This window comes from Pterocles gutturalis, unplaced genomic scaffold (assembly GCF_000699245.1).
Source record: "Pterocles gutturalis isolate BGI_N339 unplaced genomic scaffold, ASM69924v1 scaffold8519, whole genome shotgun sequence".
Lineage (NCBI taxonomy): Eukaryota > Metazoa > Chordata > Aves > Pterocliformes > Pteroclidae > Pterocles > Pterocles gutturalis.
The window spans coordinates 80,216-100,395 of NW_010130583.1; the positions used below are offsets into that span (position 1 = coordinate 80,216).

Sequence of the window (20,180 nt, forward strand, 5' to 3'; positions counted from 1 at the left end):
TACGTGAGCAAACCGAAAGTAAGAAAGGGATATATTCTAATCAAGGAGAAAACACAATAAAAAATGTATTTGTAAGATGGTCTCTCTTCCTTTAACTTTATGTTTTTATATGTCTTTTCCTTTTTGGTCTGTGTTACACACAGTTACACACAACATACTATTGTAATAACAAGCATATGGCTCAGAGATTGCTGTTGATTTTCTCAAGTCTCAAATTAGACATTTTCATTTAAAATACATGAAAGACATCTGTATACTGTTTCATTAAATGCATTTTACATTTGTAACATCCTACGTATTCTTTTGGAACCATTGCCATTAAAATGCCGACTCTGGGTTTGGATGGCAAGTATTTCCTTTGTAACCGTAAGGGAGGAGTATGTTACTGTCAAAATTTCTCTCTAAAAAGTCCTTGCTAAAATATTTACTCTGCTTGTCAGAACAGGAATATCTGAAGTTAATTCCAAATGAAAGAATATTTTAGAATGAATCATAAACTAGATGTTAAAAAAAGGCAACATGCTGCCATTCCAGTGCCCCTTCCCTGCTGTAAAACTAAACAAAAAACGACTCTGCATTTGCATTCACAGAATATTGTAACATTTCGGAGCCTTCTGAGATTCCTTAATTGTAGTTATGCAACAGAACTGTCACATCCTAAAACAAAGGACAAAAATTCAGCAGCTGAATTTATTGGCTTGGAAATTAAATGCTCTTAAGAGATGGCTAACATGTCTTCTTGATTATTTTTGGCATTTTAAAGTTACAGTGCAATGCTTCCTATTGCATAGACCAAAGAAGTGGGACATTTTAGAAATACTTAGAATTTCTATGGTGCTGTTTGTGAAGTCACATATTTAGCAACAGTGAAAACTGTTGAGCAGTAACCTTTGCAATTAAGCCACTAATTTCAACAAGCCCTTTATGGTATAAGACACTGTTCACAATTAATAAAGATACAATGTGCTGGTTTCTAAAGAGTTGGTCATGATGATAAAAAACAGCTTCTTCTTTTAAATGGGTCTTCTCAAGGGTCACGATTTTCAAAGGCAAATGGGATAAATTCTGTGTCCAGAACAGTTATGACATTAATGAAAAAGGAAATAAACAAACCAGTCCTTCAAACCTGTGATCCTCTGAAGCCCTTTTCCATTGCTGAGTCAGTTTACTATAACGACCAACTATGATACACTTTTGTGAATAGTCAGGAGTCTGGTTCCAAAGTCACAGACATTGTTTACACATAAGTTTTGAGGGAAGACTACTTCCTCACTCTGACAAAGCATTTAAAAACAATCAAAATGCATGCTTATGACTAATCTGAGACTATGGAAACAATGATAACAACTGATTTTCCTCAGCTGGAGCAATCTGTTTACATAAAATCAAGCAGAAGCTTAAGTGCTTTGCTAGAGCAGAGCTTCTGCTCCCTTTGGGGTTTCTCCTTTAAGGTCTGAAGTTGAATCAGAAGGTTTCAGGTATATACTCCGGCATGAGTTGCAATGTTTTATGTGTACTGACTTAAGTGGCAGTACTGTATAACTGTAATGATAACAGGGAAGTAAGAAGAACCTAAAATACTGACGTTTATGAGTCTTTGGATAAGGCTTCCAACCCAAAAAATAAGGACAGATTTGATCTAGGAGCTTGGGCCTTTATAATTTACTCTTTCTTAATTGCAAACTGTTCAGGCTTTGCATGAAAAGAAATGAAAAGCTGCTTGCTAACTGATACTAATAGTATTGCACCACACTCACACTTGGAGGAACCCTAAGAAGCCAACAGTTACACCACAGAAGGATTTGACCTATGGTTGTGCTCTGGAATACCGACATTGGTAAATATTACAAAACCACATCTGCTTTATTAAAGCTACAAATAAATTAATAATTTTAATTTCTAAACATTTTCCCTTGCTGTTGCACCAAGAGCAAACAACAAACAGTATTTCTGTTATTTCACTCGTGCTTCCGTTCTGAATTTTCTGTCTTCTGGCAGCTGCTAGTGAACTTACTAATAATGTGTGTCTTTGTTTGGACTTCTTAAAAAGAAGGATATTCTCAAAATGGAAGAGAGCTTATTTTATTTCACTTTGAAACCTGAGAAACCTGTAACGTGAACCACACACTGATTACAGAGCACTGATACATAAAGGAAGCAGTTGTGTAAATGTGTGAAGTGGCTGTGGTGGGGGAACAGCTGAACAGAGAAGTACTATTTCAGACAAATAATGCTGTTCTAGGATCTGATTATTATGACTCATGTTTAACAAGGTATGGTGTAAAGACCAGCCAAGAAGGAGGACCCACTAAGGTGGGCACTATACACTCAAGGGTTTTCACACAGGCTCTTCCACTAAAAGCTCACAAATACAATGGACAAGACAGACCCCAGGTGGAGAAACAGTGTGACAGTTCCATGCTATTGCTCTTTTATGGGAGTAGAGTCAATTAGGAGGGGATAAGCAAAATGGAATGAAAAGTGATGGGGAGAAAATTTCTGAAGGGACAGAAAGAACAGAGAAGAATGCTATACAGTGTAAACACAGAGCGAAAGTGAGGTGAAAAAATGTAGATGGAAGGGAAGGATGGAAGGAAGAAAGGGATGGAAAAAATGGAATTATCAGAGGCAGAGAACACTGAGTTGAAATCACTGGAAGATCTCTGAGTGTCAGGAGTTTTGGCTTTGGTTGCTTCAGCAGCTGACTGTAGCTGGCTGATGCCACTGGCTGGTGCTTCTCTGAAGTTTTGTCCCTGACGGCCAGAGGATGGGAAGCAGGGAGGAACCGTGTTTGTTCTGGTATCTGCAAGGGAGGGTGGGACGGGGATTCTCCATGTGTCTCTGATCTGACACACTGAGTAGGAGGGAGAGGCGCAGCCTTGGCTGGGTCCCATTTTATTGCTTCCCTATGACTGTAAAAGCTCCTGTTCCAGCTCAGCTGTATCTGATCATGACCTGAAACATAAGCCTATGGGATGGACTCTGGGAATCAGCAGATTCACATGTGTATATACATGGACATGTATGTGTAGTACACCTTCACGTGCACACAGATGAAGACAATATACACCAAACTGCTCCCTACAGACAGGAGAACTGGTGGTACCCCTCCTGTATTCTTATACTTTCAACTCAGAGAAGTTCTCTAAGCATCTGAGTTGCCAATTCTGGCCTCTTCTGGCCCACAGCTATTTTGAGATCATGAACTTCATAGACAGTAGAGTGATGATCATCAAGTTTCCCGTGCACACAGATGAAGACAATATACACCAAACTGCTCCCTACAGACAGGAGAACTGGTGGTACCCCTCCTGTATTCTTATACTTTCAACTCAGAGAAGTTCTCTAAGCATCTGAGTTGCCAATTCTGGCCTCTTCTGGCCCACAGCTATTTTGAGATCATGAACTTCATAGACAGTAGAGTGATGATCATCAAGTTTCCCTTTCCCTTTCTCCCACTTGCTCAAATAGCAACATTTATTCTGCAAATATGTAAGATGACTTTTACAATAATTATATGTGTATATGTATATGTGTTTATGTATCTATATATATATATATAATGATTTTTGAATTCCTAAAGTTAATTTTAAGTTCTACATCTGAAAACATGCAATACAAAAAAATTCTATCCCTATCCATTCATATGGGACTTTGTTCTCTGGCATAAGCTAAATACATCTGTTACAGAGGAAAAGAAACAAACACAATATATCTCAATCAAATTCATGTTCCACTAAAGTAACACCCTTCAAATTAATTTTTACTGCAGGATACAATAACCTGCCTATTCACTGGCATGAAAGCAGTGCATGCAGCTAGTGCAAAAGTATTAAGTTTCTCTTGGGGTGGAACAGAGAAAACAGTTTTATAAATAAATAATTTATTTGATTACTATATTGTCTTCTATTAGCTACGAGTTGCCTGTGGCCTGCTTTTGAATTATTTTTCACTACAGCTGTATATTTGCTGTGCATAAATGTGGACACTGTGAATATTCTAGTATAGAGAATCTGAGCTGCAATAACTTGGGTTGACTGAGATGGGAAAGGTATCCTGTTGCAATGCTTCTTGTCCCAGATCAGCTGAGTTCAACCCTTAGGATCTGGGGTTCAACAGGAAAAAACATGCTGGCCAGGTTTCCCAAATATCTACCTTGTTACAACTTGTGTCCTCTTCCCCATCTCTGTGTTGAGGTGAAGTATAGCTTTGTGGGTCTGCGGAGGCACAGGGGCTTGATTTCCTTCCACTGCAGAAAGTAATATTAAGAAAGCAATTCCTCTCTGCCCCCATAAAAATCAAGAATGGCTCTTTGAATGTCCCCTCTTTATCTCACATCTGCTGCAGTCTGACCTTCAAATTACTTGTCAGAAGTAACATATGGCTTGTAAGCAAAATTTAGAACATGGGTAAATCCAAACATTTCAGTCTATTGTTCTGCAACAGCTTTACAAGCACTGTGAGCTGCAACAGCTTTCTCTTAGTTGCTTTAACTGTGGCATCTCATCTTTGATGAAGAGAGAGACTCTGAAAACATGAGAGACACTTATGGTGATCACTGAGGCAGGACTGACTTGCAGAGCAAGTTGTGACTATACACCACCACCATGAGACAAAGGAAACCATCTCAAAAATATTCCCCACTCCGAGGAACTCCTACCGGCTCACTGTGGAACAGTACGTCACTGTCTCTGACATGCTGCCTGCCAGTCTAGCCCCACTTTTACATCTGCTTGAGCATTATTCCTACCATGTGCTCCCTTTCTTTTTTTCAGTGTCATCAAAGCATTTCACATAGCAATTGCTGCCAATTTGATGTCCCAATAGCAAAAACTCAGTCTCACTAATAATCTGAGAGCATCTCAAGGGAATCCAGAGCAGTAGGATCCATAATATTTTTTTGCATCACATCAATGCAGAATTAACAGAAATTAAACAGGCTGATAGCAACATTTCACTTCCAGTGTTTGTAATAGTGCAATTTTGCAATGACTTGATCATAAATTCTGTTCAGCCAAAGGCTCAATCTCCATCCCTGCCCACAATTCAGAATCTCTTCAGTTCCTTAACTCCCTTTGACTTTCTGAATAAAGATGATTTCTGGCCATCCATCTATTGAAAACAATAGCTTCCTTCTGACTTCAAAAAGGATGTGTCCCTTAGGGCCCTACTGGACTGTACTGTTGCCTTGAGAGTTTGTGCCATGGAAGAAAAGTAGGTTGAGACGTCTATTTAGAGAGTCCTTGATAGACATCTTTTCACAGTGATATTTCTAGTTCAGTGTCATTCTTTTGAAAGACTAAAATTATTATTGCAGGCAGGTTGCTTTAATGCATTATGCTACAATGTTGCTTGACTGCTTTCCAAACTGAAACAACTGAAAAAATGTGAAAAGCTCCAATGATTTCAAATCACTCTAGTCAGGACAGACGGATTTAAAATTATCGGAGTGCCTCACATTTTTATGAGCTCTCAGTTTGCAAGCAATGGGGGTCTGGGCAGTCCTGGGCTACAGCACTGCAAAAAAAACCAACTATACGTTATAATAATTTTGACAATGTTTGCATTTGAATTTGGAAATGGTAGGGATTTGGAGATATGTAACACCACCATAATGAAAATCAGTGGCTGTACATTGACTGTAAAAAGGTCCAAGTTAAAGAAGCAACTGTACAGACAGAACGTTGTATTTTGTAGCATCTTGTGCTCAGCGGTCCCTTCATTCGAATCATTGCTGTCTGTACCACCACACCAAAGGAGCTGTGTCTATGTTGAAGGAAACAACAACACCTGCAACAGAAGGACCCATCACCCTGTGGAGAATATCCTCTTTTTAAGGTTTAGTTCCTTCAGAGCTTCCACTTGTGTGGGGCACCTGCTTTCTCTCCTGCTGCCGTTCCATGCAGCAGTCCAACCCCTGGTAGCAGATAACAGAGGAAAAAAAATATTTATCCCATAATAATATATTGGTTCAGTCCTTTTGTTTTTCATTTATTCATAGTGGCAACTCTTCTTTTATTAATAATATGTATTCAGAACAAAATTTATTGCAAAATACTCCACAAAGAATGAGACCCTTAGCAGCTGTAAATGGGCACCATTTCACTGAAGCTAATAGATTTACACCTCCTAGTATCAGTTGTGGATCTGATCCATTATTTGTGGACTCTAAATTCCTCACTAAGTTTTGCTTCTTTCTTTACCACAAAAGTACTGACAGGAAAATGTTAGTAACAGCTCCTCTGTTAGTATCTTTCTTATTAATTCGGGTAGGTTCTTTTTTCAGTGACTTTTAACTTTGATGTTGTTAAATACAGCTGCACTCTGAAGACTCTCAGTACTGGCGAATCTTTTTTCCTGGAATTTCTTGTGTTGTTTTTAGAATTGCATGATTGTGTGACATCTGCTCCCCATCTCATACGTGATCAACTGAGTAGGTACAAACTTGTCAGATGGCTGATGACTCACCTCACAACACTGAACACTGGTTTACTTTCTGAGAAGCAACGTCTCCATATTAATTTTCTGAGAGTCTTGCAAAGATGTGACTGGTCTGCCTGGTTTGACAGCAGGTAGTGTAAGTTACAGGAAATGCACAGCGATGTAACAGCAACATTTATTCTAGAACTGGGGGGTAATATTCTAATTCAATTTATAGGCTACTCTTGGATAAATCCACAAAAGGAAATTAGGTTCACTGGTACTTTCTAAATTTTAGGCATCTAAACAGCAAAATCTGGATCCCTGAGTCAGGTGGAGATTTAGCTTTCCTATGCAAAGGAGATACAGAATAATATCCACAGAAGCCATTCACCCAAGTGAGGAATGAGGAAACACCTGAGAAAAGGATATACCTTAAACCCTGTTCTCTCCATGATTTGGCTGCCCTGTTCCAGGCTGAGGGGAGTACCATGAAGATTCACAGATCACAGACCTGGGCAGAAAGACATTTCCAGCTCATCTAACATCCTGTGATAGATAATGTATGCATCTGCTATACTGGAGACCTTTGTTCTGTTCCCCCTGTTGACTGTCAGATTGAAACAAGCATGGTCCAGTTGGCACGTATGGCTTGGGTAGGCTAAGTTCTGATCTGTTGTAAGAAAACTATTGCAAGAAGAGACAAGTTTACTTATATTGACATTACCTTGCAAAATTAACTCTGTTCATTACTAAAATTAAAGAACCTTGTTAACAGTTTGTTATCCCGTCTCATTCTTCCAGACTCCTTGGCCTGGCAGAACAAGATGACTGGAGGGAACTCCAAAGAGCCATTCCTAAACCACTTGATTTACAGCTCTATGTACCAAGTCATCACATGCATATATTAATTTAAAGATAAATATTGTTATATACATTGCAATAGCTTAAATCAACAAATATCAACTTGTTTGCATGCATGTGATTTCCACATTAAAAATGTAATTAGTGTTGCAACAACCATATCCATATCCAAATCTTTTAAGATCAAAAACCCCATGCCAGCCTCACAAACATCACCTCAAAATGTGACCACCCAGGTTAAACATGCTTCAGTCCCAAAGACTAACACATCAAAATGCTTTAGTGGCCTGTTAACTATTTTTTTTTTAATAAATCTTTCTGTGGCAGAGATGTGTCATTCCCATTTCCACTACCCTTATGTCAACTAACAAAAGTTCCTAACAAGCCAAGTCTCTCAGCAGCGCAACTGCTAACACCATTAACATTACCAAAGACCTGTGCATGACTAACAGCTGTGTCCTAAGGAAACTGAACTCATACCTTCCATTTCCACATAAACTGACCTAAAGTTAAAGAGTATCCCAGGAAGAAAAGAAGGGAGGAGACGATGGGTAGAGAGGAAAGAAGGAAGATGTTGTCATTGCTGATTCTGATTCATCCCATATGAAACATATATTAATCAGGTCCGACAGAGGAAGCCAGCAGGGGTGAGCAGGACTATAATCCAGTAGTTACAAAGACATATTAATTAGGCTAAAAGCTTAAACATTGTTCTCTTTCAAATTTTCAATGCCATGTCCGCGAGTATTTGGAGTCATGTTCTCTATACCTCTAGCCCAAAGTATACTCAATTAAAAAATAATGGAAGTGCTTCAGCAAAAAAAGATTTAAAATACCTCTGTCCAGAATAACCTAGAACTCAGTAGCCAGAGTTACAGCCACAGAAATGGACTACAACATTCATGCTTCGGTAACAGGGAGGGAAGTGAGCATGTCTGCCCTGCATCCTGCCACTACCAGGCAATTCCTCAAAGGGAAATTGCCTCTCTTCTATCATTTTATGGGCACCTGTGAATATGTTCCTACAATACTCTCTGGGGTGACTCCTGCCGCAGGGCTTTAGACATTAGAAAGGCATTGCTGAGCAGCATTAAGACAAAAGCTTTAGTTGTGTTGAAATGATAGACATGGTTAGTTTCTCTGAACTGCTACAGTTGACTACTATTTGCTAAACATAAAGGCAATTCTTAAAATGGTACTGGTGTCACTTATATTCCTTGACAGTTGGTTACTAAAAACCCCAGCATACCCCAAACCAGTGAAAATCGAGTCTTCCTTCCCAAATGGTATGTAATGATGGTAGTTAATCCACATGGAAAAGACCTTTTGGGGCTGATACTTCTCTCATAGTAATTTTATGTCATTCAAGTTCCACTAACAACTGTTGAGTTTACACCATGGTGCCAAAGAAGTATATTAGGCCCTTCAACTTCAAGCTATCCAGAGCTTACTCTGGCTCATTTGGCACCTCTGTGTTGCTGAAACATGCAGAATTTTAACAGATGGTCTTACAATACCGGCAGTTGTTTTGTACTGCGCTAGCAGTGAGGGGAAATACTCTACACAAAATGTCTGCAATTCTTGAAAATAAATGAAGTAAAAATCCATATTAACCTCAAAAGCCAAAATATAAAAAGTCAGATTAGTCATTTAACAATGTATGTGCTCTGGGTTAAATGATCAGTTGCAGCAAAATGGCAATGCTTCCCTGCAGCCAGGAGAACTATGCTTTCCTTCAGTTTCTACCAGGAATATCCATAAAGACTGAATCATCAGAAAGGTATCAAAATGCATTAGGAATAAGCCTTGAGACCCTTCCCCGTATGATCTGTCCTGACTATCAGCAAAAGTACCTCCATAAAGTGGGTGTTTTCACATAAATAGTGAAGCAACAGGGTGCAACTTAACACAAATGCCCCCAACATAAAAAAGACCTGGACCTGTTGGAGAGAGTCCAGAGGAGAGCCACGAAATTGGTCAGAGGGCTGGAGCACCTCCTCTATGAGGACAGGCTGAAAGAATTGGGGTTGTTCAGCCTGGAGAAGAGAAGGCTCCGAGGAGACCTAATAGCAGCTGGCCAGTACCTGAAGGGAGCCTACAGGAGAGATGGGGAGGCACTCTTTATCAGGGAGTGTAGTGAGAGGACAAGGAGAAACGGTTATAAGATGGAAGAGGGTAGATTTAGATTAGATTAGATTAGGAAGAAATTTTTCACTGTGAGGGTGGTGAGACACTGGAACAGGTTGCCCAGGGAAGTTGTGGATGCCCCATCCCTGGAGGTGTTCAAGGCCAGGCTGGATGAGGCTTTGAGCAACCTGGGCTAGTGGGAAGTGTCCCTGCCCATGGCAGGGGGGTTGGAACTAGATGATCTTTAAGGTCCTTTCCAACCCAAACCATTCTATGATTCTATGATTAACCAAATCTCTCTTTTTTTCCCATGCCAAACAGAATTCAAGTAGTAACACATCAGATGCTGTGCAAATGTTGAAATCAACAGCAGTGACCAAGTAAATAGCAATTTCACACTTTTCCTCACTCATTTAAAAAGAGCTGTACATACCACAAGCTGAATTTTACACTCACTAATTTCACTGGCTGCAGTGGAACTTGCCTGTAAATAAAAGACCAGAATTGCTCCTCCTTGTTTCTGTGTGGCTAAATTTTTCTCTTTCATTGTGCTAAACTATGAGACATATCAGCTGGGTTGAACTAGTAAACCATGTATTCAGAATAGTGCTTTTCAAAAGTGAACCCAACAATTTCCTTCACCAGTATAAAACCTCCATGAAATGTGTTCACACATATGTATTAGAGACTACTAGTGCACATTTAGAACAGGTTTTTAGAAAATCACAAATGTTTTAGTCCAATGCTTACCTCGTCTTTTTGCTTTAAATGAAACATAGCCCAAAAGATATTTCAAACTGAGATTTCAGAGGCTTGGTCATTCAGTTCCCATCCCTTTTAAATATATTTAGTTAGATAATATGTCAGTCACCTTGTAAGTTATTTTCACAATGTCAGTTACATTGAAATACAGTTCCCTTAAGTAGCTTCAAAGCCTTAGATGGAAGTAGAACCCTAAAAACATTATCATAAAAAAGTCCTTCAAACGCAAGAGGTACCTTCCAGTGTTCTGCTGGGACTGAATCAAAGCTGTACCCATTTTTAAAAAAAATTTATCATTTTATCCACTAAGGTTGCTTAAAAACATGGTTGCTGGAACAGACTGATGTTATACATTTGTGACTTTGATACAAGTGAAAAGATCTTTATCAGTTTTATGTCTAATTTTATACTTAAAGATCAAACAACTCCTAAGTTTGAAGCTGTTAACAAAAAAAAAAAATATGAAAACAACTAAATTTCAGATAGGTTTCATGTTTTCTTTTCCTCCCTCAGGACCTTTGCCAGACTCAGATGACACAACATACTTCCAGAAAGTACTTATACAAATGCAAGATAATCCGTCTCTGAAAGCATAAATTATTTCTCTTCATGAAAAAAGAAAAAATCAAAAGAAATGCTAAACAGACACAGTCAAAATGTAGGAACATCAGTCCCTCTGCTTCTCTTCCCAGGTGTAAATATTTTGTCAAACATTTCAAGCTGTGATCCTCAATGTAGCACTTTGCTGTGAAATTCCCAGAAGAGAACAGGAGTTGGCATACATATTTTAGTACCAATAATGCAAGCATGTCCTATCCTGGGAAGAGATCTTCCCTTACAGATGCAGAATATGAGATAACATGATGGGACAACTTCATGATCATCCTTCCAGTTACTGAGAGCCTTCCCAGCTTCAACAACAACTGGTCATGGCTACCCCTCCTTGAGCCCACCAGCTGTGGAGCTCAAGCATCCCCACCACAGGTCCACCATGAACATTTCCTACTCTTGGAACACATAGAAACCTTTCTGGCAAGAGGGACAAACAAAAGGAGTATGTTGGGGAAACAAAGGGCAAAGGGAAGGGGACAGGGGCACAGGATTTTTTTCGTCTATTCTAACAATATCCAGCACTCTACCAGATACTTCTAGGGAAGGTTCAAGTAGTCTTGGACTAGACAATAATGGAATCATTTGCCTACAGCTGCAAGCAGAGGTAATTTTTAATGATTTGGATTGCTAAATTTGGTAAAACTGTAGAGATTCAGGAGATTTATAAATATAAAAGAGAAAAAAATCCAAGTGCAACATTTCCACAAAGAGATTACATCTGTTAGTGAATACAAGCCTTTCTGCTGTAATTCATGTCCCAAGCTGGGCATTACTCAATTTTGATATAACAAAATCCTATGGAATTAAAACAGAGTTTGTCCTTGTGATTTATCTCTCTGCCCTGCCTATTTATTATTTTCTGAAATACTACCCAAAATCTTTCTTCTTAAATACCTTTATAGTTTCTGTAGGCACTCCAGGCTCTGGAACTTTATCCAAGTAAGTAGTCAAGTCTTGATCCACGTGTTCAAACACTAATGTTAACTTGGTCTCTCTGTCTGTTCGTGACACGGTGCACACATCAAACAATCTGAGAGGAGGAAAAGAAAAAAGGAGGTAAGTATAGAGGAACCAGTACAGACAGACACACCTTGCAGCTCATACTTGTCTATTTAAATTTCTTACAGCATATAGAATGGAAAAAGAGCTTTCCAAAGGTAGAGCAAACTTTGAGCTCTTGATTCATCACCTCTTGACTCATCAGCTAACTACTGATACATCAATAATATCTTTCTTTCATGTGTAGATTCTAAAATAGGATATAAGAATTCATCAGCTGTTCAAAGAAAAATAATTACATGAAAAGAAAATATTTTTTGGACAGAGCAACTGGAGTTAATACAGAAAATGACCTGATATTTATCCACATCCTATGTTGCAGCACTTAGAGTAATTTTAAAAAACAATTTTTTGAGACACATTTTGATAAAAAATATACAGGGATTTTGTATGCACCTTCAGTTTCTTGCCATGTAACTCCCATGTTCACTATTACATGGCTTTATAATTAAATCTCCTTTGTCAGAAACAGAATTTTTTTGCTGATTACTCTTGCAAGTTCCTGGATGCAAAGAATACCTTCAGAGTCAGGATACAGTCTGGAAAAAAGCTTTGTGCACAAGATGCAGATGCCACTACCAAGAAAGCTTTCTTCTCTCACCACTTTCTGTCATTCTTTTACTGAAATTTCTTTATCATTTCACTTTGTTGCACAACACCAAATTCAACTAATTTGCAAAGCTCTTCATAATGTCACATTCCCACCCAATTACTCTATTTTCTATAGTTTTCTCTTTTTAATTAGAATTTCTCTCATCATCTCCACTCCATCTACCATACCAGCTTTAATTATTGTTTTCTCTTTTTCACAAATATCTGCCCATCTTTCTATGCTTCATACCTATATTCCAGTGACTTTCATTATTCTTCCTCAAGTCCCACTTCTACAAAATCACAATAAGAAACCATCTTACAGATGGAAGGATGCATTTTCCCCGCTCATATACTTTACTAGTGTGTTTATTCGTTTAGTTTTAAATTGTACAGATCAGATTGCTTTCTCTCTGAAGCAAGGCAGAAAATAAAATGCTGCTTTTATCAGGTGATGGTAGATTTAAAAAATGTATGAATACAGTTACTGAGAAAAAAGTCTATGGAGTTAAACTGAAGAACCTATCATTGACAACAAACCAAACTAGTCTTGATACTACTGCTTATTTTGGTCAATATCATAGCAGTTACGTTGTTTTACTACATGTATCTTTCATCCTCTTAGAATAACTGTTTCCTTACTTTGTGCAAAGTGCAGGATTTCTAATATTACCATGTAATAGTTTTGTTCTTTCTCCTAGGACTAAAGGCTTTATAGGCAGAATCTGTAGACAACAGATCATGGATAAAGCCTTGGGGGTTTTCAAAGAGGACATCTGACAAACAGACTAGGAAAACACTTTGTACTGAGTTTTTACTTCTTACCTTAAATAACTAAATATTTCACAAGAGAAGGGAAGATAAGAATTGGTATAACTATCTGTGAAGACTGTAGTCCAGGTTTAACAGAGCATTATGTTTCACTTGAGGTGATATAGATGTAACATGTTAAGGCTGTGGTCCCAGTTCAACAATTTCCTAAATAATTTTTGGTCAGACACTTAAAAATTGTTTATTAGCCACCATGTTTTGCAAACGGATGCATGCACATTCCTTTTAGCTTTAAAGAAGCTTTTTTGGTGAGTAAAAATTTGTGAACCAGAGTTACAGACTATGGACAGACTGTGACCCTACCTCTGCTAGAAGACCGTAATCTGTACTTAGTCTGTAATCATCATATGAACAAATATTAAATAAATTATTATGGTAACAACATAGTGACTGTAACAGCAAATGTCTCCACACATTTCTCATAAAGACAAACACTGTTCTCTTTATGATTCCCTTAATGGGGTGTACACAGAAGACACATGTCCTGTACACAGTAAATACATTTTGAAAAAAGTCACAAACCTTCCTGAAAAGTGAAATTTGCTAATATTTGGCTGGAGGTTAATAATCTTCAATATATTTGTATAAATCAATGTGGAATGTAGCCGGACTGCCTATAACCCCAACACATGCAAATAGAGAGGAGCCAGACAGGTCTGAACATCTGAACATAAACACTGGAAAATATTTCCAACTGTATGATTCCTTTGTGTTGACCTACATTTACCTAAAAATGTTCTAAAACACCTTTTTTTGCCAGGTATTTAATATACTGGCAAAATTACCATTTCAACTATAGTAGAATTATAATTCAAGAAAAAAAGGGAAAAAGATTTCTCTGTATAGAACAGAGAAGTAACATGCAATTTCCAACTCACTGTAGCAGGAAAGGCTGATTCTCTGTTTAATTCTTCTGTATATGGCTTATTTTGATTCCGGCATTTTCTGGCACAGCAAAATAAGGAACCCGGAGGAGTGCAGTTCTAGTCACCTATTATTGAGTAATAATATTATCACTGAGTAATAATATTATCTTTCCCTTTTATGCACCCTGTATGTGAAACTCAAAGTGCTTTACTGTTAGTAATAAAAACTCCAGATCCTGCACTGAGCTGGGTGGAAGCACATTGTGTTTACTCACAGAAAATACAGCTGCTGCCTTTGAAAGATAATGATTTAAAGCGCAGCTTATATGAATTTGCGATATTACAAAAAGACATCTGGCATTGCCTGTGCTAATCATTCTGGAAATTGATTGAGAAAGACATAGCCTCTTTACTTGATAGTTTCCTTAGGGATAAGACTACTTTTTAAAAATCATATTATTTTACATCCACTGTGAGAAAATAATAAATAGAGGCATCTTCTTTAGCTAGAAATATCTCTGTTGTCTACGCTGCACATCTCATGATTTTCTGTACGTGATGGGGTAGTTTTGCATGTGATTGCCTCTCTGGAATAGGCAACAGCAGAAGGCACTTTATTTAAAGAGTTACTATGTGGACACTGTCCTAAGTGAAGTAAATGTACTTCAATTAATACAGGATTTCCATACTGAATACTTTGTAAACACAAGCCCTGCCCTTCTATTGTATTTACAATAGAAACATTTGAATTATTTGATTAAAGTAAGATCCGCTATGGGAAATCCTGCAAGTACTTAACAAGATGTTTGGCTAGGAGTCATACAGCGCCTGGTGTGTCGATCTGAACTGGAACATTGTTGAACAGTTACGGAATACCTGTGTTTTAATGCAGACACTTTTTCAAGTTAATTGTACTAAAATAAAAAAAAGCTAACCAGCTACAAATCTATGCCTCTGTTTTATTTTATGTGTCAAGTGCCTAGTGGATAACCTAGCAGAATATCTGCCTTCCTGCAAAAATACTTTGGGTTTTTTGAATGCAGAAAACTAGGAGATGCATCTTGAAGTCTCCATAGTTTCTTACAACATGTAATCTGACAAATGCAACTCAGTTCATCTTAATTTTACACTATGAAGTCTGAATGCTTATATGCTTTTATAAGAAGAGAAATGGTTATGCCAATTCCTTTGAAAACCATTGCATCTACTGACTGATACCTATTTGGTAACTGCTTCTAGAAAGTTCTTAAATGTTACTGGACTTGCTTTTGAGATGCTCTGAGAACTGCTATAAAGTTAGCCATTTTCAGGTGGAATAAACATTTTTTTCTGAGCAAACTGAGACAACAGCGATGGAGATCAAAGCACCACTGAAGCCACCTGGAAGAAATACCAAAAAACAGGTCTGACTGTAAGACCTGAAAAACTCTAGGCCATCATTTCTCTTGGCTATTGTCAAACAGAAAAGTAAATAGAACTGGAAAATTAGACAGAGCACAATCAAAGGGAAGACCAAAGAATGAAATACTTGCTGCTAAAGCACCTGAAGACTTATTGTTATTTTTATAGCAGTACGACTAATCCAACATGAACATAGATCTATCTACTTTTCTGGTCATTCACATCGCTGAACAAAAAGACAGTCCCTGCCCTCACAAGTTTTTCAATAACATGGATTTACTTTAATTTTTTTAGGAAGAGTTACTTCCTAGCTTATGCATGACAGAGAAATAGAACTGGAGCCATTGGCTTATGAGTAGGAGAAATGTTTCAGAAGACCGCCGTGTGGCAAGTAGTGGCACAGGAATATGCTACAGTTTTAAGGTTCCATAAGTCTGGGCAAAGACTCAGATGGAAAGAGTTTGGTGGTCTCAACTCCGAAAGGTATTTATCCACATGACAGAAAACCAGCACAGAATTTATGTATGATTGACAGTGTTTACGCAAACACCACAGGATGGGGATACGAAGACTACTACAGGTCATGATTGAGGTTTATTGACAAATATGTGGGGGAAGCCTGAATAGCTTCTGCTTTCACTGCCTTTGGCTCAGGTTAATCCTGTGAAGCCATCATTTTCAAAGGGACAGAAAATTTCACCCTCTCATACCTAAAAGCATTGAAGAATGACAGTCAGGCGTCCTTTGAATCCAAATTTCAGCAGCAGCCTTAGACTGTTCTGTTTTCTGGAAGCCACTCACCAGCAAACCCATTGTTACCCCAACTTCTTAAACTATGTGCTCCTTGAAAAAAGCAGTTTTCCCTGTACTTTTAATATTAGCTACCTACTCCTTTCTTGCTTTTGAAGAGGAAAAAGACTGTGCTAACAGAAACCAGTCTCTATTTGGAATCACATATACCCAATGTATTGTAACAAAGGGGTCGTATTTCACATGAAGAAGACAATAGCTGGGCAAGTGGAGTGGAACACGTGCATTACGAGAACCATGTCCCACGTAGCAAAACAGGAAATAGAGCTTCACATTTGGAAATGTATGACAGACCTCCTTCCCTTTGTTCAGGGCATGCTGCTTTGTCTCATCTTAATCAGCAATCACCTACTCCTCCATGCCTCTGAAAGCTGCTATTTCAGACACAGATTTTTCTCGCTCAAAGGAGCTTTAGTGAAGTACGTTTAGATGAAAAAAAGAGCATGTGCAGACGAACAGGACTCTAAATTCTAAGTATCTCATATTTTAAGTGCATTTTTTCTGGGATACCATTTGTAAAAGCACATAGTAATGCACGACCTAAGTTCCATTTTCAAAAGCGTATAGGTCTTCAGGAGCTTCCCAATGGGCTTGTCAAGCCAGCTGCAGCTGCACTATTGTGCATCTAAGCTTAGGATATGCCTCCACGGCAGACTGCAGCATAATGCAGAGACACTTAGACCGCACTCAACTGACCCACCTTGGTACTGAAAGCGCACAGTGCAACAGGACACACCGCCTGCAGCACGGTGAACTAGCCCCCCATGAGCTTCACCCAGCAGTAGTCAGATGCCTAGAGTCAAACTCGATTAATTAAAATAAACTTGGGTATTTCCATACTGCTGGTGGCAGATTATTCTCTACACTTCTACTGGGTTCTCGGAGTTGGTGAACATTTTCTTTGCTCCGCTACCCTCCCAGGAAAGAGTAGCAGGATTTCTTTTTGCCTTCAGAAGAACCTCTTTCAGGCAAACAGCAAAAAAAGAGCAGAACATAACATCAAATAAAATAAATGAATTTATCTAGGATGGGCAGATGTTCTGCAGATAGATGTTTTCAACTCTGCTGCCACTCATTCATTATCTGCTGCACACAGAGCAGAAAGAGCTACTGTGAAGAAGCAATTGCGTGATGAAAGCAAGGCAGCAGAAAGTCCTGTCCTGGAGACTTGCTCCAGCAGACCCCAGCCAATATTCCTGCTTATAGCCCACTCACCAGTGAGGTTTAAGGGAAGGAAGGGGGTTATTAGGATGACAAGGCAATCGTTCATCTGCAAGCTGAGCTTTGTGCTGTAATTCTTTCCAGTCTCTCTCCCTTTCTGACTTGGAAAAATTATTTAAAATGCATAGCTGTATAAAAGATGTTTTTGTTCTTTAAGTGTGTGTGAGGAAGAGAGACAGAGAAAGTGACAGAGAGAAATAGATGCTCTTGAAAGTGAAGTAAATAGCACTGGCTGAAGTCCGATAGTGTGGGCTGACTGGGCAAGCTTTCAACGCTCAGTACTGACTGCAGCCCTGACCTGCAACACCCCTGCTCTCCTGCGCTGGGCCCCACTCGAGCAACGACGAGCCCTGGTGCCAGACTGAATGGTTTTGTGATGCAGACAAATGTCTGCTCCGATGAAACCACCAAAACTAATTTTCGTTTTCAACAGAAGCCAAGATTTGTGCCCAAAAGATGAAAAGGCCAAGTACATTTACTCACTGTGCTGCCCAAGTCACTAAAAGATGCAGTTGTTGAAGAGTTTCACTTCAAGAAAAAATACGCTTGACAAGATGTCCTCTGCACCTCTAGTTGTTTATAGCAGTGTGATGTCTTTTTTAGCCCTCACACTGCCATTTCTTGTTCACCTTCTTTGCAAAGAGAGATGATTTTTAATAGGCAAGGACCAGAAATGGATCTGGTAAGGCTCAATAATTCAAACAATATCCTTCCTTGCAGAACTTCATTTTCGGAACTCGTTCTACAGTTCACCAGTTTTTGAAATACTTAACTCCTCACCAGTACATTAACAGCTTCATCTCATTGCACTCAATTTTAAATCCAGACTGGCCACACACTGAGCAATCGCCATTATGGATGGAAAATGCCAGCCTGCCGGTGCCTACCCTTACCCCTGGGCGCTGCTTGCACCAAACAAACTGTCAGATTTTCTCCGCGAGAGACAGGCCAAGTCACCCCCAAATCAGAAAAATAACATGGCTTGCTACAAAGACAGTTGCTGACAGATTGTTTAGGATAAGCAATAGCTGTCTGACCTATTCATAGTGCTCTCATGTGATCCTTGAGCAAGCAAATGTACGCTGCCTTTCAGAGTCATGGACACTGCAGTTATACAGTACTGAGAGCTTCCAGTAAGCTTCTATAAGCTTCCAGTTCAGTGTACAAATTAAAGATGCTCTGATTCATTGGCAGTGTGTGTGCATCTTAATAAGTGTTTCAGATTCTCTGTAGAATACCTTCCTCAGGGAGAGTTGCATTCCTTTTTACATTCCCTAAATTGCTCAACATGTAAATAACTTATGTCTGAATATTGATTTTGTTTAATTCAAATGAAAGGAGCACAGAAGTTATTCTGGACTCCCAGCTGTACCTGGTGCAAGATGGGATACAACAAAATTCACTATTTATTCATGTGTAGCTCATAGTCAAACTGATTGTTACAGACTCCACATTTCAGTTTACATATGGAAATCATGCTTGTGCCAAACCTACAGGATCTAAATCTCAGCTGATCATCTCTTTCCTAGATTTATACAAAACTAACAACTCATCTTCAGAACATTTTACAGCATTATAAATTATCATGTATTTTTAGTAGCTTAATAATCAGTCTAACTACACTTGAGACCTAATGGTGATGTCAAGATATCAAAAATAACAAAGGAAATAATAAACCTCCACTCCATAGAAAAAGTGTTCAACAGCAAAAAATCAATTGTCCTGTTTGATACTCTGTACCATCTCATATAGTTATTTTTAAATCCTTGCAATATCACAGCAGTTCCCAAGGCGTTTAATGCAGCATTTTTAGAGTGGTAAATAATTCCAATACAAATTTGATTCCAAGCTCTTACTTTTTCAGAGGTGCATGGGGAAACCTGAAAAACAAGAAGCAGGTACTGTAGGAGATTAGAGAAGAGGTCTACTGTTTTGATGCTTACCATCAATTCAGGACCTGTTGTTCCTGAATGACCTCCGGGTTATTCTACAGCCACAATTCCTCAAGAGGATGGCAGCTGTATGGAAAACCCAAGTTAACCTTCCAACGTATGCTAAGCCCTCAGGAATACAAGTCCTGACTGATAGTACTTCTGAAGGGCAAATCTAGTCATCAGAGACGTTGATCAAGCAAAGTAAGGGGGCTTGCTAAATTGTGCAAATATGCCCAAGTCCTGATGATGTTGCTTCCACCTCCTAGGAAGAAGGGCCAGTACTGGCAGCAGCTGAAAGGAGCCTAAAGCTGGTAGGGTGATGAGGGGGGCAGAAAGAGCACTTGGTGCAAAATGTCTTGCTGTGGTACTTTTACTGGCATTAACAACAGTTTTGATTAAGACCCTGAGAAAAAGTATTGTTCTAGTGATTTGTGAGACACTGACACATTAAAGCCTTGTAAGAAAATACACTTCTACAATGCTTCATGGGAAGAGATGGAACCAAACAGTGTGTATTTCTCAAAGGATCAAGCACTGACTGTTAGAAAGGGAAAACTTCCATGGTTCAAAAATACTGTGAACTCCACTGCAAAAGCAAAAGAACAGGAAAAAAAAGAGAAAAAAAGAGAAAAAAAACCCTAAAGTAAAAGGCTACATTGGCTAAAGTTGACAATACTGATAT

General features: G+C 38.7%; 1 protein-coding gene across 1 annotated transcript in view; it reads right to left on the reverse strand.

The window, feature by feature from the left end:
• Window positions 1–16,346, reverse strand: part of LOC104466740 (cyclin-dependent kinase 6-like) — a 71,695-nt gene extending 55,349 nt beyond the window's left edge. The window contains exons 1-4 of the mRNA XM_010080266.1: window positions 16,335–16,346; window positions 14,331–14,425; window positions 12,679–12,699; window positions 11,680–11,815 (exon numbers count right to left, since the gene is read on the reverse strand). Coding sequence (XP_010078568.1) covers window positions 11,680–11,815; window positions 12,679–12,699; window positions 14,331–14,425; window positions 16,335–16,346 — 264 coding nt within the window. The remainder of the gene's footprint in view (window positions 1–11,679; window positions 11,816–12,678; window positions 12,700–14,330; window positions 14,426–16,334) is intronic.
• Between the last annotated feature and the right edge of the window lie 3,834 nt (window positions 16,347–20,180).